Below are 24,756 nucleotides of genomic sequence, written 5' to 3' on the forward strand. Positions count from 1 at the left end.
TTCGCTACCGCGGGAGCCTGTTAAAAGAACGTTAAGCAATTAGACATGGACTGTGTTTCCACACACATTGGTGTTAACTACAGCATTCTTAGAATCCCGTGATTATACAGGTCATTCTCTAGTTCTAATCATCAGTTCTGTAATCTTACGTAAAATAGAAGCAAAACACACACGTATTGATTGTGAATAAAATTAGCCATCCTTTTGAGCTTCAGGCAGGAGTCAAATCATTTCTACTAAGAATTATCACCCTGTAGAAGAAACCATATTTACTTCCTATCCTTCTTAAATCCATTCCTTTATACTTCATGCTTACTATACTTTTTATAATAGCGATCTCTGCAGCTATTGCAGCTAGAATGCTTTTGGGTTGTAAATTTAAATACCTTACTTGAATTAAATTTTGAACTACAGGTCATGTCATGGAATCTATAGTAGGGATGGCCAACTCCAGTACACTGAACACTTGAGGACTTCATGGCTTTTGAGGACTGCTGCCACTTCTGATCTAGAAGACCACTACCTGCCAAAGCCAAAGCATATTATTATGCATTTAAATTATAAACACTTCACAGCATTGATGAGATGATCTTTTCACAAATTTCACAGAAACCTTTGCTGTCTTCTTATAGATATTTTAAGCCTTCTGACATTTAATTATTGCAGCTTCCTCTTTTAATTCCTGAGCTTCAATTGCACTCAGAAAGTGATCTCCCAGACATACAATATGTATTTCTTTACAAGTTCTAAAATCTCTCAGTGCGTTTCACCTCAGGCAAGAGACAGCATGAACACATTTGTAAAGAGCTGATATTCTAAGAAAGTACAACGCAATCCGGGGCAACAGTGAGCTTTGATAATGATCTCTCTAAGGTTCTGCTGAATATAATTCTGCTGATTGATCTTTGGTGAGCTGAAAAGCAGTCCTACCTCTTTCAAGATGCTTTGCCCCTTTGTGCAGTCTGAAATTTCAATCACAAAAAGGTTGCTCCTTTTTTATTTAATTTAAAGCTAGTACACATTACAAAAGTTAGAACCAAAATGTCACACTTCTATCTTCTTGTTTATGTACTGTACTTGTACTTTCAGGTCTGTATCACTTTTACTGTAGGTTCTTATAAACTTTCAGTGAGGTTATTTCACACCTAATAGCACAGAGTATGTGAGACGATGACCACCCATTTCTTCCCAGAGCAGAGTTCATCACTCTTCATCGTTAACCAGTCAAAAGACAGAGAAAAAAAAGAGAAGAATATTTACTATAAAGTATGAAACCTGCAGTCAGTGAATGGAAACATGGTAATTTCTGTAGTATGTAACCAGTGTAGATTACCTGTGCTTCATTTTGTGTACTGTATGTCACACAACAAAGGAGGTTGTACAACTAAACTATAACATAGTGTCTCACGTAGAAACACATACTGGATAGCCCCAAACTCATATTGAGTGCTCAGTTGAACAACATCTACAGTACAGGTAGGATACAAAATCAGACATTTTCTGGTTAAAGTGCCTTCTGTTTAAAATCTTACTAGTGCAACAATTTACATAAAACGTTGATCATTGTTTTGTTTCATGTTGCATGATGGTTTGATGTAATGGATTATTTAACTTTAAAAAATGAGATAAAAAATGTGTGAAAGAAATAAAGTGCGGTGGTCTGTATTGATTTCTGAGTGTAATGAAAAACAGAAAAAATAAAGCAAAGTAGACTGTCCGGAGTGTCTGAAGAATAGTTTTTTACAAGATCATTAATCAATGTCACAGCCCTTGCTCTCTGCATGAGAATGGAAGCCAGTGTACCAAAGATAATCGATATGCCGTACTTTATAATGGTCGAACACAATGGTAAGGACGCAGACGCATTTTTAACATTATAAATTATTAACCTACATGTGTTTACGCGCATGAAAGTCTCTGTTTTCCATTTTAACTCCCCCCTCAATATGTGTAATTGTTTTACGCCTACACTGTTTAAAAAGCTATTTGGTACATACTGTATGTCCAAATAGTAGAACGACATATATTTAAGCCATTTCATTTTTTGCAATATGTGGTTTCGGTACATTTATAAGTATATATAAGGTATATTATACTCTTGGCTAACTGACACGTCCTTGCTATTGCAAACAATTTGGGGAATTAAAATAATATAAATGATGCAATTATACTCTTGCTTGATAAATAATTCACACTCAACAAATGAAACGTAAGAAGAGTCATTCTTCCCTGGGAACTTTTCCTGCTTGAACGCTTTTCCTACACGGACTTGAAACGCGTCACTCGATGAACATTGGCTGATGTCTACTTCCTGTTTACAGTAGGCTCGCTTGGTAAACCGGTGTGCAAAGCGAGAATCTGGATTTATTCTTATAATTTTATTTTGAGTTGCCATCCCTCAATATGAATCCCATTACAGTGAATATCAAGCTGTCAGCGCGGACGTTGACGGGTGCTCTCAGCATCCAGAATAAATCAGCCGTGCACTGGTGAGTAAATGGATCGAGGAAATGCATTTCTGGTAGCTATAGTTCATAACACAACGGCAACCAGGAAGCGTGTCAGTTATTTACGAGTAAATATTTTTGCATTAAAGGTTAAGACACCTTCACAGGTCCCTATTGGTTTGCTTGTTCTCACTTCCGTAACTGGACGAATTCCCTTTCTCAGTTACTCTGTAATGTGAAATGCTTGGTTGGTTTGTTGTTGCGGATAATCACGACAGAATGTGCGGTATACGTTTATTTGGCATGAGAAGTAGTGAAATGACTCGTGTAACAGAAATATAAACAGGTCATTTATCGGTTAAAACAAGCTGAGTGGTTCTTAAACGTATAATGTATTACTTAACTGCTGTTTTATTCACTGCTGTTCTTCAAATAATAAACAAAATGTAAACCAATTATTTTACTTCTCTGTAGCAATAATTATCACATGAATATAGCATTTTTCAACCTAAGGGAGCGGAATGTACATAGTTCATGCGTCATTACCGTTAGTGCACCAGCTGATACGTGGCAGGCAGTCTGAACCAGCAGGTTCACTGCACAACAGATCAGGTGGAGAAGTAAGAAATTCTCACTCGGGAAGGTCAAATGGTGCCAACCAAGACTGGTATTTAGCAAGAACCCTGTGGTTAACAACTCTACTCATACAAATAGTGACAAGGTGTCTTCAATTACCAAGTAGTCAGGACAATAAGCTAGAGCAGGAATAGGTCACCCTGGTCTTTTAGGGATGATGTGTCAGCAGGTTTACAAGGTCTCTTAAAAGCTCTGACACCTGAAGAGCCAAGAGAAGATGTTAAATTGGTCTCATTAAGACTGTAATGAGCTAGTTTAGGCCTTTAAGCATTGGAATGAAAGTCTGCATTGCAGCTCTCCAGATGGGCCAAGATTGCTCATCCCTGGGCTAGAAGGTGGTAATGATGCTATCTAATCTATTGTAACTTGTTTATGTGTCTACTTTCACCTGACAGCATCTTGTAGATCTCACACATGTGCTGAGTCATTACTGTACCGGCAATCCTGGGTGTAAAATGAAAAGTCTTTTTGGAAGTCAAAAGCGTCCTTGCACTAAAGGAAAGTGAATGGTTAGAAGGGAACATAAGGAAATAAGCTAATTCACTTTGAAAAAAGAATGGATAAGAAACAATGATAGTGATCGAACTCAGGCAAAGTGTCTGTGTGCAAATGCTCATCCCATGGTAAAATCATAGCCCTGAGGGATATCAGTGGAACACGTGTAATGCACCACATACTGTTCGAGACTCAATCCAATTATTTGAATCGGTAGAAACAAGTTTGTATTAAAAATATAACATGTTATGCACATCTTATTTTGTCTTTCCAAAGTTTAATTTTATATAATCTGTTATGACTTTGCTGTATGTTTTAGATGGCATAAGGAGAACTCCTAAATAGATTAAATGTGAAAAGACGAAATGTTACTTAAACTTTGAAGATTTTTATGACCCTCTTTTCTGTTACATCAGTCTTTCTCTTCATTTAATTTTATGTATATGTAAATATGAGAAAAGCAGTGGAGATAAAACAACTGCGCTGCTGTTTGACAGAGTCAGTAATGGAATGTCAGGCTGCTCTTATAGGTCGTCATCCAGTTTTTAGCTTCTCTGATATAACACTACACTGTCCAAGCACCTGGTTTCACTATCCCTTAGTCTCTGTTGAGGAGTAATTTTTTCACATCTTGTCTGTGTTGGTTGAATGATGTGAGGTGTATGCATACTGTAAGCATATTTATTTTCAGTTTCTCTAGTCATTTCGAGCACTGCAGTGAAGCTCTTGAGTTCTGAAGAGTACTATTAAAGGTGACGTGTGCTGCTAGTACTGTAATTGGGTTTTGTTGTCCTTGGAGAAGTGATGTCTGTCTGTTTCTGTCCTTCACAGGGGCTGGCAGGGATTGATTGCCCAAGGCTGTCATTCTGTTGTCCTGATCATTGATCCTAAAACTGCACAGACCATACAGGTCCTGGAGAGGCATAAAGCTAATGTTGTCAAGGTAATCCACGCAGCCTTTGTATTTTTTATTTTTTTCAGTACCAAAGGTGAATTAGAGATCATTGTCTGTATTTGTCAAGAGCTCTCAACCCTGTTGTGCGGAGCTTTTTATGAGAGCCAAAAGCAGAATGTATAATGCACTGAAATTATGAAAATGACAACCAGGGTGATTAATCACATTCACTATGCATACTTAGATATTCTGTTTCTTGGTACCAGTGTATTTTTTTTTATTTAATATGTTGTGATCTGTACTAAATGAAAGAGTCCTTGACAAAGGGTGACTTAATGCACTCGGTATATACAAAAGTATTCTTTGTGTCCACTAAAAATAGTTTCACACTTCCAAGAAAAGTGTGATAGGAAGTGGTAAAACTAAAACAAAACTTTCAAAATGTTTGATGTTCATCTGCTTTTCTTTCATTTCACTATGAGTGAGTGCTGGAGTAATAGTTGTCCATTGTTGAGTAATTTATAAATGCTTGTCCTCAGGATTCTTTAGCTCATTTCTCACTTTGCAGTTTAATCTTGTTAACCACTTTTGTAAACTGCATGCACCTTTTTGGGATGATACCAAACATCTGTAACTATATTGTAAAATCATTGTTTGCTGTCTGTGAATATCAGGGCTGGTTTTGGTATTTATCACAGGGGTGATGATCGGTATTTTCAAACAGGCTTGTTTCCAATAGGTGAAATGGGCTAGGGAAAACTACCACCACAGCATGAGATCCCCATACTCTCTGCGCCTGGCATCTGCAGACATGTCTGGGAAGATCATTGTGTGGGATGTGGGGAATGGCACAGCGCGCTGTGAAATTCAGGAACACTCCAAGCCAATTCAAGGTGAGGAAGGAGTGTATTATAATCCCTACTATACAGTATTCAGGAAGTTTGGCCGGGCGGATGAGCAAACTAGGCCTCAAGCTGTTAATTCACTGCAAGAGCTCAATGCTTTTAATGCGTGCCAAAGAAGGCTTTAGCAAGTTTAGTATTATTCTCATTGTTTTAGCTCCTTATACATTCTGATGAAGACATTCAGTGTTCATGTTGATTATTCTTTTGATTTACAGGATTAGTTATGTTTTTGTGCCTTTACTTTTTTCATGACCTGGCCTGTACCCTTGTGTCCCTGTTGTGCTGTTTTACAGTGGGTCATGCTGTTTGCAGATGGTAAAGGAGCCAATTCATGGATACTATAACAATTTGGACACCACTGAATTATAGAATTGCCTCAGCCATGTTTTGCTAGGGGTTGTTTGACAAATGAACTCTTTTGCCACCACCATTCCACTGGCCCTATGGGGTGGTTAAGTGGCTGAGGATCTCCATGAGTAAACTGAGACTGCCTTTTCAGAATCAGCTCCTGCTGCGAGGCAAATGTACTGGGATCTTAGACTTTAAAACATCACTGCAACATTATCATCCTTCTTGGCTCATCAGAGATCACTGGCTATGCAGTGTTTATGTGATTCTGCTGTGTTGTAAAGAATTAATGCACAAGGCCCCAGTGATGCTGTGACAGATCTGTTACTCTTGAGTCAAAGCTGCATACGTACAATAGTGTTTCTTTCTCCTTTGTCAAAATGCATATGCAAGTCTTTAATTCCTGAGTGTCCCTGCTGCCTCTACCATGCCAGAAGGAGAGGATGTTTGTTTTGATACTTATAATCCTCTATAGGGTTTTGTCCCACTCAGGGGTAGACAGCAGGTTTTATATTTCATACTTCACTAACCTCACTTCCTGGCCACTGCATTTCCCAAATTAATCACATCCGCAGTGTAACCCTACTCTGTGTGTGTGGATCTTCAGAACAGTTCTTGCTGCCTTGGGAGTAATTAGCTGATTGTCACCCACTCGTCTTCCCCTCTGAGCTTCCTTCATTAAACTGTGAAAATTGTCTCTCTAATGCCTCTCATTCCATTAAGGGATTACCAATTTTAATGTCTATGACTAAACTTTCTTTCACTGTCTTTCATTCCTTTTCTGCTACTGATTTTAAAGTCCGATAGCCATTATTAGAACCTGTCACTGATGAAATCTGCTAACCATTAACGGAACTGAACACCTGCAAAAAAGCCTGAATGGAGAGAAGTGAGGGTCAGTGCGTTATTGCTACACTAATGGAGTACATCTGTACAGAATTGTGTGGTCCTCACCATGTTCTCTTGTGAAAGATGGGGAACAGGAAAAAATGCTTTTAAAAGCCTTTCACTGTTTCTTAAATGCCCTGTATCCTGCAGAATGAACAGACAGGGCTTTGTGTCTCGTTTAGTTATAAAATGGAATTGAAGAGTTTTGCAGTTGTTATTAAATTTACCTTATGTGCAGGGTGGCGAGTAGAGTCTGTTCTCGGGTAATAATGGAATTATCCCTTCAGGGAGTGGGTAGCTGGTGCAGAGTGGGCTGTGCGTTCCAAGCAGTGAGCTGGCAAAGATTGCTTTGTGTTCTGCGACAGACATGGAGTGGCTGTGGAATCAGGATGCCTCCCGGGACCTGCTGCTAGCTGTGCATCCTCCCAATTACATTGTGCTGTGGAATGCTGACACTGGGACCAAGCTGTGGAAGAAAAGCTACGCTGAGAACATCCTCTCCTTCTCCTTTGACCCCTTCGACCCCAGCAACCTGGCCTGTAGGTCCACTGTCCAGCATAACATGTCCTCCCCTAGCAAGTTTTTCCTTTTTTTTTATTCTCCAAAGATTCATTAGAGAATGAGCAAAATCTAAAGGGAAGGAACCATGTGCACTTTGAAGCTGTTCTATGAATTAGGTGTTTAACACATTTCAAATTCATTGCCTCTTTTTCTGCTCTTGGAAACCAAAACCAGCAAACATTATTTTAAAATAAGATTTTAATGTCACACTTCTACATTTGTGAAGAGAACACCAGTTTATACACGTCATGATCAGCTAAGGGATAAAATGCTTGTCATTCACTCTCCTGACTTTCTTTAAAGACCTGAAAGATAATCTTCAAGAGGCTGTATTATGATCCTTACTTTCTTTTTAAATGTAGGATTTTTAATTTAGTTTTTTTTACATGGAATGTTCCACAGCAGAATGGAAGTTAGAGTAGCTGTCTTGCAGTTCTGAGCTGTGGAACATTCCATGTAGAGTTTGCACGTTCTCCTCATGCACACATGATTTTTCTTCAGGCTCTCTGGTTTCCTCCCACCCTGCAAAGACATGCTGCCTGGGTAAATTGGTGTCTGTAAATTGTCCCAGTGAGCTTGTGAGTGCCCTGTAATGGGCAGGTCCAGCAAATAGTCCTTGAGACAGAGACACATGAGTGCCTTTCAGATAATGGATGGAGCTCTTCTTTTTTAACTTAAATGTAGTTTTAGAGTATTACCAAGCTTTACTTGGAGGAAAAAATATTTCGAAATGTTCAATTGCAGTAAAAATGCGAAATTTTGCCATATTATCTTTATTTTAAAGTCTGATATTTTTTGTTCTGTAGCCAATACAGGAATAGTTGTAAGAGCATGTGTTTGTGGTTGACATTTTTCTCATTTGGTCTCTCCCTGTCCAGTGCTGACAAGCGAGGGGATAGTGTTCATCTCAGACTTCTCTCCGTCCAAGGCCCCTGGTAGCACTGGGAAGAAAGTGTATATCTCTAGTCCTCACTCCAGCCCCCTACACAACAAGCCAGCACCCCCCACCGGAGCGAAGAAAGCCCTCAACAAGGTCAAAGTCCTCATCACCAACGAGAAGCCTAGGCAAGTCTGCCAGCTGCAGGCAAACAAATCTCCTGTTGCAGAGCAGGGTTTTATGAACTGCTGTCATACTGGCTTTTCACTCTAATCTAATCCCTTCATATTCTAGCTTGCTTGGCAAAATGCGTGCTTTTTATGTGCTTGTTATAAAGCAACTTGATAAGCTTGCTCTTTTTAACGATGTGGACAAGAATTGTTTTTTTTTGTTATTTATGGTCTGAAGAAATACAAACTGGGCAGCAAAAATGTTCTGTACTGCAGATTAATTATGCATTCGGGCAGCAGTCTGACAATTTAAATGTTTGCTGTACTTCATTTTATGAGGCTTGGCATTATTATTTACCTAAAGCTTTAGAAGTCAATGATAAAAAAAAACAGAACAAAACCAACAAGCTGAGTACAAAGAAATAAAGCCAAGTTGATTAGCCTATTTTATGATGTGAAAATCTGACATTTCAACTAGCTTGCAGAAGGTGGTATAATAAGCGGTGTTTTGGGGCCTGAACTCTGTGAAAAGCATAATGAGCTAACTGGTGAACATTGATTAATGTAAAAATCAAGGGGCCAGAACATCTTCAGAATCAACCTCTGTGATCTCCATTCTAGAGGGCTGCTATGACAGCTCCCTATTATCATCTCTGTGCCATTCTATAGAAGAGTGCACCTCTTCAGCAGACAGAAACACCTTCTGAACCATTAATAATGATATTTTTCAGGTGCATGGGTAAGCTAATACGGAGAAGATTTTTTTCAAATTAGCTTTACTTTTCTTGAGGTACATCAGGTGTTTTGTACCATACCCAGCCAGTGTTCGTGCTCTAATCTGCGTTCATTGATTTCCTCCTTTCAGATCAATAGAAGTTTAAATGTGTTGTGGCTGCTGTTATTTCTGCTGTTTGGCTACAGTGTATATCATTCTTATTACTTATCCCTTGTAGGATCCCATTAGGTGGTCTGTCTTGGAAATGGATATAATTGATTTTCAGGAGTTGTGCTGATTGCAGTGCCATATAGTGTACCTTTGCTGTCTTATTGTTTTATAGTAGTCTGGCTTTGTTACTACATTTAAGCCACATAGTGAAAAGTGTTAGTTTTAGACACTGTTTACTTTGTAAAGTAAGCCAGCCATTTGTTTCCATCCACAATTAGAGACAGCATTTATATTTATAAAGTACATTATGCAAATGCTCCACTTAAAATAAATAGAAGTGTACAGGGTATTATCATTGGCTTGTATGTTCCCGGTATCAGACATATTCTTCAAGACCTGTTTGATGATGTAAATTGGCATTACTTGTCAAATTTAAATTTGAATGACTTTGACTTTTGTTTTTAAGATAATAGCTAATTATGCAAATTATAGGTTCAATTTAATTTTATGCTGAAATGTTGCTTTGCAGTTAATGCAATAAGGTAAAAAAACATGATCACCTTTTGTTCTATTTTAACTCTTCCATGCTTATATGCTTATTGTCTTGTGCATCTCTGTTTTTTCAAATGACATTTTTTTAAAACATTTTCCTTTTCTTTATTGATAATTCTGCTGGTATTAAATACCATGTGAGTGATTATCTGTAAGATCTGTTGGGAACAAATAAGAGAATTTGGAGATATATATATATAAAAAAATAAGTTAGGAAAAGTTGTTTAAGGACAGATAATAGCAGTGTTTGGTGATAGTCTGGTGCTCCCTTGCATTCTTTTATGCAGCAAACAAAAGATGGTGCTGAGTTTTGTTTTTGCTGCAGTATATGTAGAATTTTCAAATGTCTAAACATGGCCTTTTGTAGTAAGCTTTTTCATTGTCAAGATACAGCTGTAGAGTATGGTTAGTTTGTCCCAAATTTATTAAAACACAAGCTTAAGTCATTCATTCTTTGCTGCATGGGAAGCTGTTATTTTGCTTCCCGCTCAGCAGGAAAAACCTTTTGTTTCCAAACACGAGAGCTGTCAGGGCTGTGTTATAGTCAGCTGCTGCTGTGTGTGGGTGTGAGGGACAGATTATCTTCTTGAAAAGGAGTATTATCCTCAGAGATTAGACCTGAACTAGAGTTCCCCAGAACACACCTTGCTAGGCACTGGCAGGAAGTGCTTTGCAAGAGTCTACTTCAATTGTCCCAAATCCTAGCAGGAGTATATATGAATGCCAAAGCATGTTTCTCATTAGGCATGCAGTTTTTTTCCTTTGAAATGTCTTTAAAATCTCTTAATGTATGCAGTAGACCTGCAGTGATGGATTCCTATTTTAATAGAGTAAATATAGTTCTAAGTACTTGATGCAGCATGAGCTAACAAAGGTTTATAATTTGGTAGTGTCACTCTTTGAAAGCAACTTTGGTTAATAGTAAGATAGATATGAGTAAGAAGAACCTGTTTAAATTGACTAGACACTGGTTCAGTACGTTTATCATCCCCTTTGCTGTCTTTACAGCTCCCTGCAGGAAAATCATTAAAGACCTGCAGACTCGGGTCACACACATTAATCCCACTAAAGCTGCACTTGACAAGAGTCTTGGCAGACTCTTTAATTAGTGCTCCTAAGCTCAGTTAAGCCTGAACCTCAGGACTGGTCTAAAGGCCAAGTGGTGACTTCAAAACAGATGATGTATGACTCAGAAGGAAAAAGATCCTCTGCAGCTGTGGAATTGCCCAGTTATGTCATAGTGCTTCTGTTCCTCCAGGCATAAATGTCAGTCTTCTCTACATGCATCTGCATCAGGGCCTGCAAGGTACGCAGGGCTAAGTACAGTAAATGGAAGTGTTGATGTCTGCTCTCTTATTCATGTTTGGGGATTAATTAAAGTTTTATAGTTTTGCTTTTGTATCAGAACTGCTCTCTGTAATCTGTTAGGTTTCCTTGTGAATCAAGGACTGCAATGGAAATACATTTTAATGTGTACTTTTTACTTGCCAGTGCCGAGTCTGTGACGCTGAATGACTGCCTGCAACTGTCATATTTGCCATCGAAGCGAAACCACATGCTGCTGCTGTACCCCCGGGAGATCCTCATCCTTGACCTGGAGGTCAGCCAGACTGTGGGGGTTGTGGCTATAGAGCGCACGGGGGTGCCTTTCATACAGGTACACAAAAAAAACTCTTCTTGTTTTAGTCGAAGCATTTTTCTTTTATTTCCTCTGTTTTTGTTAAATGAAAGGTTGGTGAGAAGAAAGTGGTGCGTTAAAGTGGTAAGTTAGTAGGTCACAATGAAAAAACATGGGTCTCAGAGTGGTTTCTGTGTACTCCCAACACTGATGTTTATTTTAGTAGAATCTATTCAAGATCCACTGATTGTTTCTGCCTTGTAGCTTGATCTCATAGGATCTTAGAAGCTAAGCAGTGCTGGGCCTGGTCAGTAGTTGGATACAGTAGCAGGTTGGTGCTATAAGTAGTGTTAGTGGACCAGTAGGTGGAACTCTAATATCTGGACCAAGATTTCTGGGGACACTGTGTGACAAGAAGATGTCTTTCAGATGAGATATCAATGTAAGTTCCTGAATACTTGGTCATTAAAGTTTGCATGGACTTAATTTAACCAAGTTGTTAACCCCAATGCCCTGGCTATATTTCGGGCACACTGTGGTATTTCAGAAGTTCATTATTAATTCAGTTGTTGAATTTCTTCACCTGATTTGTTGTGCAGTGGGGTTAGTTGCTCAGAATGGTTGCTACACATCACCCAGGTGGGTGTTGCACTTGAGTGGTAGATGAAGTGGGTCCCCTTCTATATGTAAACCATTTTAAGATTCTACAAGTTGAGAAATGTCAGATAAATGGAAAGAATCATTTTAATTATCAATATTTTTTGTCTTTTTTAAAATCCCTTAGGTAAACTGGAAATATGTTGAGTGTGGTCAAATAGTTTATTATAATATTTTGGAGAGGTCAGGGGACAGCGTATCCCTCACTAGTAATGTATTTTAAGTGATTAGGATTTAAAAGTTGATCAGTAATTGGATCCTTCCGATATCTATCAGCAATTTGCCCAAGGTCGGATGGTTTACACTCCCACCTTGACTATACAAGTTAAAGAACAGCCAAATCAGGAGTGTTTAGGTTTCAGTTTTATTATTTTCTATATTTTCAGGTTCTTTCATTGCTTAAAGAGTATTTTTAGTTTATTTTGTCCAGTCTTGTTTGTAATTAAAGACCCTCCAAGAGGTTAGCTTAGAATCCACTTTTGAATACAGGGACCTCTCTGTTTATATCCAGGTGTGTTCATTAAGGTTTGCTGCTGGCCCCATCACTAATCTTATTTCCTCCTTATTATATAAAAAACAAAAAATATACAGTATATACTCTATTTTATTTAATACATATATTGGCTAGAGCAAGAGTCATTTATTCATTTAACTGTGTGGTTGTTATTCAATCTCTATGCTTTTTATATCCTAAACTGCTGGAGGAGAGAACATCCTATGTCCTGGGGGGTAATGAAAATTCTGCGGATTGATGCCATGAATTTCTTTTCCAGTCTTGCTTGTGGCAATCTGTCTTGCATATTGAAAGTACAGTCATCTCATAGGATGATAATTCAGAAAGATTATGCTCAGCCAGATATGTGTATTTACTTTTGGCCTTCTGATTATAAGATAGTTGTTTTGTTATAATCATGGATTCGGAAACACCTGCCAAGCCAAGTGAGTGCTCTAGCCCTCTGTCACAGTCGAGGAGTCACGCTGCATTAGTCACAGTGACTGCAACGAACTTACAAGAGCTCAGTGTATCTTAAGTATTATAAACTACATGTCAGGGATGCAATTTGCATTACAAATTATATTCTCAGAGATATGGCAGCAAATCCAGCCAGAGTATAGAGGCTAAGGATGAGCTACTATGCCTACTGAGATGTGCATTAAAAAGACCGCAATCTTTGGGGGTCTTCCCACAACTGTTGGGACTGTGTTGAGTTTCTGATCTTTGCACATCTGTTCTTTTATTCGATTTGGATCAGCTCCTCAGTATAAGAAATGTTATGGCAAGAAGTTTTTGCAGCATTTGTGGAGTTTCTCCCATCTGTTTCTAATGGAATCTGTATGCCAAATAGCATTTTTTAGAAGAAAAGCTTAGTAGTTTGTAAGTGCAATAAATGTTAAGTACGCATAATGTAATGGGAAAGGGCTGTCATTTAGGATGAATTAATAATTTAGCTCTGGTGAAGTTTAGAGTTGACTGATGCTTAAATTGTCTTTTATCTGCAGTCTGTGCAACTAACAGATTTAACCTAAAATACTTTAACATTGAAATACAACATTATGCTGCTCGAAAGAAGTAATGAAGATGAAGCATGCTTTCTCCCATGCAGGTTATACCATGTGTTCAGAGAGATGCACTCTTTTGTCTACATGAAAATGGCTGTATCACTCTGAGAATCTGCCGCTCCAATTCTAGTGTGCTGGAGGACACAGGCAAGTGACAGTGGACCGAGCTTCTCCGATCCCTTCTTTAATATTATGTTGTCCATATATGTTGTGAATACTAATATAATAGCAAAAGACTTGTACTGAAGATTATTGGTTTTATACATTTAACTTTATTGCACATTAAAATTAGAAGGCATTTTCTTATATTCCATCTGTGAATGTACCTGTCAGTCCTGAGTTATAAATTCAGAAATTCACTTTCCCACCTCACCCACATATTTCCTTTATCCTGCTTCATTGTCTTTTTACTTTTCGCACCCTCTTATTTCCTTTTTCTTAAATTGTTCACTCTACTTCTTTTCGATCCTCTGTTTAGATGCAGACCAGAGTGTTCAGGAGCTGGTGTATGACCTGCGTTCTCAGTGTGATGCAATTCGTGTGACGAAGACAGTGCGACCATACTGCATCGTGTGCTGTCCTGTCAATGAGAACTCTGCTGGCCTCATCATCAGCGATGGCAGGGTGATGCTGTGGGAACTCAAGGTTCATGCTGCCAGATCTAATGTGCACCACAGGTACACAGTGTTGCCTTCAAGCCAGGATTAAACTGTTGAGAGTTTTTTTTCCATAACCCTTTAAGCCCTATAACTTGTATCTTGTCTTACCCCAGGTCAGGCTTTTATACTGTGATCATCTAGCTCATGTGACCACCTGTGAGCGTTTGATTTGTAGGGCTTTGTAAGATGTCAGCTCCCAGGTGCTTAATGATTGATTGGCTCATCAGGCATGCTTTATCATTTGTAAGAAGAACAAAGCTTTCACCTTTTTTTCAGTTTTTTTAACTTTCCCCTTCTTGTCGGCTCTTTTCAGTAACCAGTGTGTCTTAAACATACGCTTGAGTCATTTTTTAGTGACCATTGCTACAGCGAAGAGCTTTCTAGCTGACAGGAGTTGAGTGGAAAACAGTGGTATTTTCATTCTCTTTTTGTGTGACCATTAACCTTCATCAGCCAGTTTGTGTCCCTTTCTTATCACTAAGCATGCTCATCTGTGCTAAGCTTTTAAGAGTTTTTTAACACAGCACAGTAAAATTTGCATTTTACTTCTGGCACTTGGACTTGTAAATCACATGCAACACTGCTCTGGTTTACTGGTGTACTGTATGCAATGCATTTTAATTCTTTTTTGTTCTAAGCAATCTAATTTCTTTGATGTATTAAAGTGCAGAAGTGATATATGTAGTATATGTAAATGTACATTTCAAAAAGAAGAAAAAAGTATTTAATATGATTTTCCTTTGGAATGCCATAAGAGTAAACATTTAGAATTCTTTATGCTATTCACAGAAGTGTGATACTGTGATGAACACAAAAACTCATATCCCTCTTTTTTTAGCCTTTTATTTATAACTTTCAGACAACAGATTATCACGTGTAATGGTCCAGTAGTTGCAGTTTGCAATAAACTGTTTTTTTAGTCTGACTTCTTAACAGTTATCTCCCTGTTGTGTTATTGTGCTTTTACCAGATGTGTGCAGTAATCGTTTAAGAAAATATTAATTTTTATATATAGCTTTGCTTTTTATTCCTGGAAAGATGTGAAAATAAAATACTTAAAACTGTCAATATTCTGAAAGGTTTTGGTGCTGAAAGCAGTAATGAAGTTGGGTCCGTGAGACTGTATAGTTTTTGCCACACCTGCTTGTGGTCCAGCAGTGCACAGCAGGCGTAAAACATGGAACAGCTGAAGAAGAGCACAGTTGTATCCAGTGTATGCAGCAATAATATGCAATACTGAGGAAGCAGAACAGACAGATTCTAATTTCTTTCTCCAGCAGCTCAGGAGTGTTTCCTCTCTACTCTCCTGTCTCGTTTTGTGGAATACCGCTGGGACTCCATCAGAAAAAAATACCCGATCTGTCGCTCGACAGCATGATCGGTAATATCACTGAACTGTCCGATTCTTATCCTTAAAATGCAAAATCAGCCTTGATTTTGTCTTAATCTTGTGGTAATTAATTGTTCTGGTTTCATTTACCATCAAATAATTTTTGTGTGTTTTGATTCTTTATTTGTTAACTTTCATATCAATGTGTTACAAGTCCAGTTGTTTTTACTTTGGGGGAAAATATGGTTCCTTCCTAGATAAGTGTGAAATGAATCAATATTAATAATAGAAACAGTAACAGTAGTGACAGAACGTCACCCATGTTAGTACTGTGAGCTTTTCAGTCTTTAATTTCAGTTATCCATCAATGGAAAAAAGTCTGTAGTGAGGACAGCTGCCGAAGTACTTGCTGATGAAGCATGTTAATGTGTCCCTTACAGGACAGAGCCTGATTTCAGGAGATGAACCCCCTCATGCCCCCTTACAGCAGGAGGTCCATCTGAAGTTCCTCCTCACAGGCCTGCTGTCAGGGCTTCCACATCCATCCTTTGTCATCCGGATGTGCCCTCCTCTCACCACTAAGAACATCAACCACTATCAGCCCCTGCTGGCCGTTGGTGAGTAGTGCAGGATCTAGGACCCCCTTGCTCATTTAGCAACCTGACTGGACACAGAGAAGCCTCTTTTTACTCCTGTGTGCTTTGAACAATAGACATCAGTTGCTTTGAAAGTCACAGATTAACTGGAGATGTGAAGTTCTATTTCTATCTCTGACATGTATTGAGATTATACAGGGTTCAAGACCAAAAGAAAAAAGTCTCCATGTGGGTTAAAGTTGAGGCAATATACCTGTATCTCTCTATTAAAGCTCCCTAAAGGCTGTGTTATCTCAGACATAAAACCAATCTCATCAGGATAAATAATGTGACATTTCTAACAATAATTTCAATTTCTGAGAGACTATGGCCATAGACCAGAGCCCAACACTGAGAACGAAATGTTGGAATGACAAAGCAAACCAATAGTGCTCAGTTTGACTGAATTCAGCATTACACATATGACCCGAACAAATATTTGTTTACTGTAGGAACATTAAGGGAAATTACTCTTATTCTAATTTAGTTTATGGCATACACAGATAGAAAGAGTACAACAAATCATCTATACATAAACTGCAAAATAATCTATTCACAACTGTTTCTGAATACAGAAGAAGAGGGTGTTTAGATTTTCCAATTGCATGTTTGCTGATTCCAAATTGATTATGTTTAACAAAAATCTGACAGGTCCGCTCTGCTTTGCTTTTTGTGTCAAGTAATCAAACAAAATCAAGTAAAAATATGTCCTTTCTCCTGAAAGCTACCTTAAGCTGATTTGTACCTATGTTAACGTGAGCAATGAAAGTTAATTTCACAGATTTCACTATAATACAGTGTTGACGTGACGTCAAATGTAGATTTAATTAATGTACTAAATGAAATATCATGTCAGGTCAGAGACTGACACATTAATTACATGAAAATTGAATATATCGGCATTAAGCTTTTCCCTTCGACAAGCTGGTACTTTTACTGCCAGCACTTTAGCATGTTGCATTTTTCATGCTGGTAAAAACCTTTTACCATCATAATTTATTAATCACTTAAAGTGTATGCAAATGCATGGGAAGGTGTATCTGAATGTTATCACCTTCTTTCATGGTACCATGACAAAAGCCCCATTTATAAATCAGAAACAAATATAAAATGATGGTACCAGCCTTGGCCAAACATGTGTTTTAGGAATGATCCCAAATGTGCAGATAATTGCAGAAAAGCAACATTATTGTAAGTTTATGAGTATAGGGAAGACTGAAGGACTTCAGTGGTAAACATGGGTACGATTTAAAGAGTGTAAGGTGACTGCAGTTGTGTCTGCTGTTCTGTGGAGGCATGTTGGCTTCTCCAGTACTGACCATTCCTAATCACTGAAGCCAAGGGGGCGAATCTGCCGCCAGGTCCTGCACTAAGAATGATAGGTCCAAATTGGGCTCCCCTCTGTCAGACCTCAGACAGTTTTCAAAGCAGAAATCAGGGAAACATAATTGCAGTACAGTGTATTAGTGATTAGTGACTTGTTGCCTCTGGCACACCTACATTATTTTGTTATATCTCATCAGCATCATCTGCTCTCTCAGAAGTGTCTGAATTATAGTGGAGTCAGGTTCAACATCCTTTATAGTTTGCTGTAAATGAATAATGTAGGAAAAAGAGCCCTTCGGTTGCAGAAGTTTGATTCAAATCTGTTATCTTGTGTTCCCGATCCAAATGTTTAATAAAGCTTGCCAAGACACTAATGGCATACATAAGTCAAAGAAGCAATGGGATTAAGAGTACAACCGGTTTAAACAACTAATTGAAAAATGTATTTGTGATATGCCTCAGTAATGATGTATTCATATGGCAGATATGAGTTGAGTCCTGGTTCAGCGCATTGGCAGGGTAATAAGTAAAAGATTCCCGATAACATCTGTGCATGAGAAAAAAAGCCCAAATCAGTTTGTGCCTTCTGGATTATATGTTGAAGTTTAACTCCTCAAAGTAATTGTAACAGACACTTCACTATAAAAAGAGTCCGCTTGCCTTTTTACCCTTCTGCTCTTGGATTCCCAGCAACTGTATCAGAGACTCTTTCTGGCTGAAGCACTTGGAACCAGCAATGTTTATCCTCAGCTCAATCAAACAAGGAAAAAGAACGAGAACAGTTTAACATCTTTTCTCCTGTGTTTTGTGCACAGTGCATCTGATTATTGTTAATTTCAGCTCTTCTGGCTTGGAGAGGGTTACATTGCTGGAGTTTTTGTCTGGTTGAGATACCTCATGTTTAAAATACGCAGACATACTTTCCCACAAAATGGATTGTTGAGACATGCTGACTTTGTGATTTACACACAGCCCTAATCTTCAGTCAGTGTTTTGTTAATTATTACCCTTATTGGTGGAAACCCCTATTAATGAGCCCCATCACAGGAAATTGACCTGAGCTATAGTAAGTCTTTATCTATAGAGCTTGTGTGCAGAATATGTCTGTGAGCTGCAGGATTCAAGATAAAGGGCATCTTCTAATGAATTATATTAAAGCAAGCACCATTCTTCATGACAGTGTTCTCATGCTGAAACTAACCCTTCAATTATTAATTTGCTAACTGTGTCATTTTAATTAATTTAGCCCCTTTGTTCAATGTTTCACTAATACACGGGTAGAAACAAAAAGGAAAGCAGCTTAGTTGTGAAAGAATTCTTCTTGTTTTTGTTAGTCTTGTAATTAGCATGATTGGAGCAGTTAACGTATTAACGTAAGAATAGTATATTTAAGATGACAGCTGAATTGCTTGTTGTTTAACTCTTTCTTTGCATTTTCAAAGAAGCAGGACCAAAGGACAATTTCCTCTCTGATTTATTTGAATTCATATTTTCGGAAGACTATTTGGAAGAAATGGCAGTGTCATGTTTCATTGATCTTTCTGCAATTTTGCAACATTTCTCCCACAGAAATAGCTTTGATTATTAGTACAGTAGACTTTGTGGCAGAATTGACAGCCATAGTCGCACTCTAGATTTGCATGAGTGTTCTCACTCACTCAGGGTTAACTAATGCTGTGATGATGCAACACTTTTTAAATAGTAAATTAAAAATGTGAACCAAACTTTTAAACCTAGATAGAATTGACAAGGGAAGTGCAATGACTTGCATGCTGTAGCTGTGTTGAACCATCAGGGGTGGAAATTGCTGACTGAATCCCATTCAAGTCAGGATCCCACACTTTTTCTTCTTAGTCTTTTACACTGCAGGGCACCGGCTGTTACTGCTGACAACACTGAGTTTCTTCTAGCTGTTTTATGGGAGGTTTGCATCTCCAGTCAGCCTGCACTTAGGTGGTAGTGACTCAGAAACAGCAGGTAATTAATCTGGATTCTGAAAAAAAGCTTCATTTCCTTCTTTGTTCCTCTTGGTGAGCATTACGCTCTGAGAACCAACACAGATAAGTACAGAAAAGAAACTTTGCAAACTGCTTCTCTTATAAGGGGAAAATGTATGATTGCAAAATATCATATTTTATGAATTGTACAGATTAAATTAGCCTGTGGCAATTTTCAACAGTGAGGCCGAGGATAAAAATAGCAAACATATAGAACCCTAATAACAAAATGGAAGAGAGCAATCAAAACTACGCATTTCTTCAGAGCTGCAGATGATATAATAATGCCTCCTGGCTGAGGGAACGAGTCTGGAACAGTAATGGGTAAAGAGTAACTGTGTCTCTCACTGAACACAGTTAATGAAAAGCAGTTAATTAGCTTTAAAAAAGAGATCATTTACTGTATTAACAAAATTGATCATTATTTATTTTAATTAACCAGTTCTTCAAGTGGAACAAATTTGTATTTCTAAAAGGGTGGATGTGTCTTATTACCAAGGGTGTACACATATTAAGAAATTCAATTTATAATGTCCCAGAGCTGCTCATGAACCCACTTGCTTCTATGGGCTCCAAAAAGAAACCTATCTGATTGCTTTGCCCTAAGGAGACTGGAGATGAAGTGATCATATAATAACAGGAATATAAATAACATTATGTACCTTTCTGTCATTTGTCTTTCTCAGGTACAAGCAATGGGTCTGTCCTGGTCTATAACCTCACAAGTGGGCTTCTGCATAAGGAGTTAAGTGTGCACTCCTGTGAAGTCAAGTAAGGCCTGTCTTATTTAATATAACATCCAGAGCATTCGATACTGGCAAAGGAAAAAGCTTCACATGTCCTTTGATAAACTAATCCTAAATGACAGCATGCATCTTACAAACATGAATAGGTCCTTATCACTTTTGTGTAATTAGATACCAATATTTAAAAATGGATCATCTCCATCTGATTTATTGGATTTCAGGCATGAGAGTAAAAAAATCAATGAGATTTAAAATGATGACAGAAGCTTTAAAGGACATGTGAAGGAGAGGAGAAGGAAACTGTTTCCTGAAACATGTTTAATGGTTTTTCAAGATATTGATTAAAATAAAACCCTTCTATTTGATGGAATGTAGCATATTTTATTTTTTCCCACATTGTAGTATTTCTCTGCTGAACAGTTGATATTCAAAAAAGACATTCCATACTTCATTCATCAGTACCGTTTCCCGGAAGAAAAAGAGAGACTTCTCTGACCTTAAAAATATTAAAAGTATAAATCAGTAGCTCATGCTGTTTCTGGACAGATTTTTTGGTACTTTAGCCAAATCTCAAACTCCATTTATAAACTCCTGTGAGAGTTTGAAGGCTCTTCAAGACTGTTACAAATGTTTATGCCTCTATGGTGTAAATATTCCATATATAATGTTTAGAATAATAATTTGTTGCATTTATATACCACTTTTTATATACCTCCATCCTAAAGGAATGCAAAGAGCTTGACATTTTGGAAGGAACCCACATCATCCACCCTGAAATTGCAGTACCCACCTGAGTGATGTGCAGCATGCATAGTGTGCCAGTAGCCCCACTATACAGAACATCAGAGAGTGAGTGGAAGAGTGAGAAATTGGTTTGTAAATTGAATTAAGAAGAAACTTTAGGGAGGACAGACAGTGCAAAGTGGAATTTAGCCAGGACAGCAGGGGTTAACACTCCTGCTCATATGAATAATGCCATGGGAGCTTTAATGACTAGGTAAACAGGACCTCAGTTTAATATCTTATCCAAAGGATTGCACCTTGTGTTGGACCACTGAACAAACCTGAAAGTGTGTGGTGGTTTGGAGCAAGTTATGCCTGAGGAGATGAGAGCTCATTTTGAGAGAGCCGATCAGCAAGGAGTTGGGGTGTATGCGGCAGACCGCAGGGATGTAGGCCGGCAGAAAGGCAAAGAGTGCAACAGGCAGCCATGCAGAGGTTGCAGATAGGCAGGCATGTGGCTCAGGTGGAACAAGAAAACGCACATGAGGTAGAACTGAAGGGATAACTACACAGGCAGGAGCACTGGAGAGGGTTCACGAGGTCGGGTGATCCAGGTTGGAGGAAGATCCAAGAATCGTGGTTGGTGGAACAGTGAGTCAGGCAAGGGAAGATGTCCAAATATGAGAAAAAAGCACTATGAAAACAAACCAGCAACCCGTCTTTCCTTAGGCATCTCCCATTCCTATACTAACTACTGAGATCTGTAGATCTAACTAAGATTAGGCTACTGTGTGGTTCCCACTGAAGAATAGAGAACACACTGGCAGTGAAGGAACAGAGACAGGGGCAGTTCCTTCATGCTCCTATTGGGCCTCTAGCCTGTAAAGCCTTTTAAACAAGAGTGGGCTTCTGGCCATCTGCCCAACACTGTATCCAGTGTAATCCCAACAATTGTTGCAATTTCACTAGAAAATGTGCTGCATTAGAGAACGTCAATATAAGTCATTATAATTTTTATTTTCTTGATGAAAATATAGTTATAATTAAAAGATCAAATTTCCGTTTTTTATTGCACTGCCACTGTGATTATTTCTTTCTCCTTGTCCTTTGTTTCCTTTAATTCAGTTCTCTTTGTAAACATTTTCATTAAGACAGAGAAGCCTTAGTATATTTCTATGACTTCGATCCCTCTAGGCAATACTGCAGGTAAAGTTTTCTAGTCTTGTTGTAGCTTTCTCTATTCATATCATCGTCCATTTCCGTTCCAATTCTGAAGCTGTGTTTCTAAAGGTTTCAGAGCTGGAGTAAATGTGACTCGTTCACATTGCTAAAAGGAGGGAATTGAATTTTTATAACACGTTGTAATTTATTACATCACTGCTAAATGTATTCCTACGAAGACAAGCCAGTTTTGTGCTGTAGGCTGGAATAAGCACATCTTCTACAGGATACAGGATATTCAGAGATGCAGATTTGCTTTATTAAAAGTGAAGCTAAAGAAATATGTTGTAAGCTGTGACACGCTTATAGGATGTCAGGAATAGTTCAAAAACCAACAACCAACCAGTCAAGGTGATACTTTTACTGTTATCGTATCACTTCTTGCATTTTTTTTCCTGCATTTATCAGAAACTCAGAAAACACCTTGGGTAACTACATTTGTTTTCTGTATGTCACTTGTTCTCAACCTGTCTTCGGAGACTGACATTTCTGGCTTTTGTGGTATCGTGTTTTTTTTCCTTAAGCCTATGATAAAAATGATATTTTTTTATCTTTGTTTGGAATGTTATTGAAAGGTGGTTTTGACAACGTTGTGGGTATTTTGGAAGTGTTTGTTGTGGAAATGTAAGCGTACACTTTTGCTGTAGTGGCACTGTCAGAAAAATAGCCTAGTCAACACATTGTCATCTCATTTCAACTGTATTAATGTCTTAACAGATAATACCTTACTTTACTAGGGCAATTTCATGATTCACACACACACATAAACTAATAATGGTTACCAGATGTATAGTCAGGAGTGTTTTATTTTCAGGCTAAGAACATTAACCAAAAAGTCAGCACCCAAAACCACTAGCATTATCCCAATCTTTTATACCAAACCAAGAGTTAATTACACCCATATAAGAATGTAAATTCCTAATCCTTTAACCAGTTAACTAATAATTAACAAATAAATCCCCACTGTGGCTATTAACAGTTAACTTAGAGACCATATAGTGCCCTCTGATGGCAGGTTACCTGCAGTTATATCCCTTTCTAGCTGGCCCGGCACAAAAGGCTTTAACAGTTTTGTGTTCGGGAAGAGCTATGCTTTCACTAGTAGAGGATAGGATGATAAGGATGCATATCTGTCCATACTGCAATTATAGGTTCTTGTGGTACTCAGAGCCAGGCACTTTATATTACAGAGGAATTGAATGGGCAAGCCTCACCAGTTTCCTGTCTTTCGCCACATCTACTCCTAACAACCTGGGTCTAGTGAGAAACGAGCTGCAGCACGTGGATCTGCCCACAGGTGGGTGACGTGATAGACAGGAGTCAGAATCTTACATTTTTGTTTGAATCTATTTCAAGAGTACATTAATGATTGTGAAGGAAATCAATCAATTTCAATGACATTTTCAATGTAGTGACCATTCTGTCAAGGGTACTGTCTACTGGCAGCACTTTGAAAATAAGAGCCTGTTTCTGATAATGGTAATTGAAACTTTCTAAGTGTAATAATTACTGCAATACTTTAATATTGTAATTTTTATGTGAACAAATTGAAATGTTTGTTATGACCTTTAAAGCTTTTCCAATTGAAAACCCTGTGTGTTTTTTTTAGAATCACATTATTTACTGTAGCTAAGCAGGTCTGTATAAGTGACATTTCTTTAGAAAACTGCAATAACAGACTTTTATGAACTCCAGTGGCAGTCCTGAAGGGCGTCTCTGTCAGATTCTCAAATTAAAGCACACAACTGCCTTAACCTCCACAGCTCTGTTTAGAGACCACGTCTGCCTGTTTGTTTTGCATGCAGAGAATATGGTTGAATAATTTATACTGCAGCAGCCAGCCACACTGGTTGTGTCTTGAGTGCAACCAGTAATCATGGTAATGTGCTTACCTATATTGCTGTAGCAAGAGGGATCAGTGAATTAAAGTGTTGAAGTATTAAGCTTAGCATAGATCTCATTTTGTGTTTTGCATAATTAGCTCTCCTATAATACAAAACTATAATATTGCAGACCATTGAACTAGTAGAGGAATAATATGAGATCAAATATAAGAACAAACTGCAAGCATTTGAACAATAAGTATCTAAAATTACAGTTATTTTTTTCATACTTCCTTTGCTTTTTCACATGCGGCATCTTTGCCAGAGTGAGTGCCATGTGTTTTTTTTCCTCTTCTCTGAGCAGTAGGAGCTAGGTAGGGCATGTGAAACAATCCCTCCCTCATCTTGCCTTTTGTGTGTGAAGGTAGAGGTGAAAGAGATTGGTGAATCAGAGCAAGGTATACTAGCCCTCTGCTCAGGAGCTGACATGAGGACATACCATGTGTTTCCTTTAATTCATAAACCCAGACAGGCACTGGTCAGTGACCTGCTGAGGATAAAGAAGGAATTGGCCAAATTTGTTCATTTATATGCTCACGATTGTTCTTTTACAGTGGTGATTCCATCCTATGATGTATAGCACAATCAATCTACTGGGATGTATTTTCTGAATAAACATAAAGAACAGGCACCACCGTCCTGTTCATGGAATGACTCGCACCTCGAGAAGCAAAATAACTCCTTGTCCAAATTTGCTCGCAGATTGCCCAGGGAGCACTAGTGGAGCATTGTCCTTTTCAC

At 38.2% G+C, this 24,756-nt stretch overlaps 1 protein-coding gene across 2 annotated transcripts in view; it reads left to right on the plus strand.

The window, feature by feature from the left end:
* Nucleotides 1-2,283: 2,283 nt before the first annotated feature.
* Nucleotides 2,284-24,756, plus strand: part of wdr11 (WD repeat domain 11) — a 44,306-nt gene continuing 21,833 nt past the window's right edge. The window contains exons 1-12 of one of the 2 annotated variants that reach the window (XM_069189027.1): nucleotides 2,284-2,489; nucleotides 4,410-4,521; nucleotides 5,213-5,366; nucleotides 6,980-7,153; nucleotides 8,054-8,240; nucleotides 11,152-11,317; nucleotides 13,540-13,642; nucleotides 13,974-14,172; nucleotides 15,432-15,535; nucleotides 15,925-16,101; nucleotides 20,129-20,213; nucleotides 23,323-23,429. In XM_069189027.1, coding sequence (XP_069045128.1) covers nucleotides 2,404-2,489; nucleotides 4,410-4,521; nucleotides 5,213-5,366; nucleotides 6,980-7,153; nucleotides 8,054-8,240; nucleotides 11,152-11,317; nucleotides 13,540-13,642; nucleotides 13,974-14,172; nucleotides 15,432-15,535; nucleotides 15,925-16,101; nucleotides 20,129-20,213; nucleotides 23,323-23,429 — 1,654 coding nt within the window. In that variant the 5' untranslated portion in view covers nucleotides 2,284-2,403. The remainder of the gene's footprint in view (nucleotides 2,490-4,409; nucleotides 4,522-5,212; nucleotides 5,367-6,979; nucleotides 7,154-8,053; nucleotides 8,241-11,151; nucleotides 11,318-13,539; nucleotides 13,643-13,973; nucleotides 14,173-15,431; nucleotides 15,536-15,924; nucleotides 16,102-20,128; nucleotides 20,214-23,322; nucleotides 23,430-24,756) is intronic. The other variant, XM_069189028.1, reaches the window with a different exon arrangement.

Source organism: Lepisosteus oculatus, chromosome 4, assembly GCF_040954835.1.
Source record: "Lepisosteus oculatus isolate fLepOcu1 chromosome 4, fLepOcu1.hap2, whole genome shotgun sequence".
Lineage (NCBI taxonomy): Eukaryota > Metazoa > Chordata > Actinopteri > Semionotiformes > Lepisosteidae > Lepisosteus > Lepisosteus oculatus.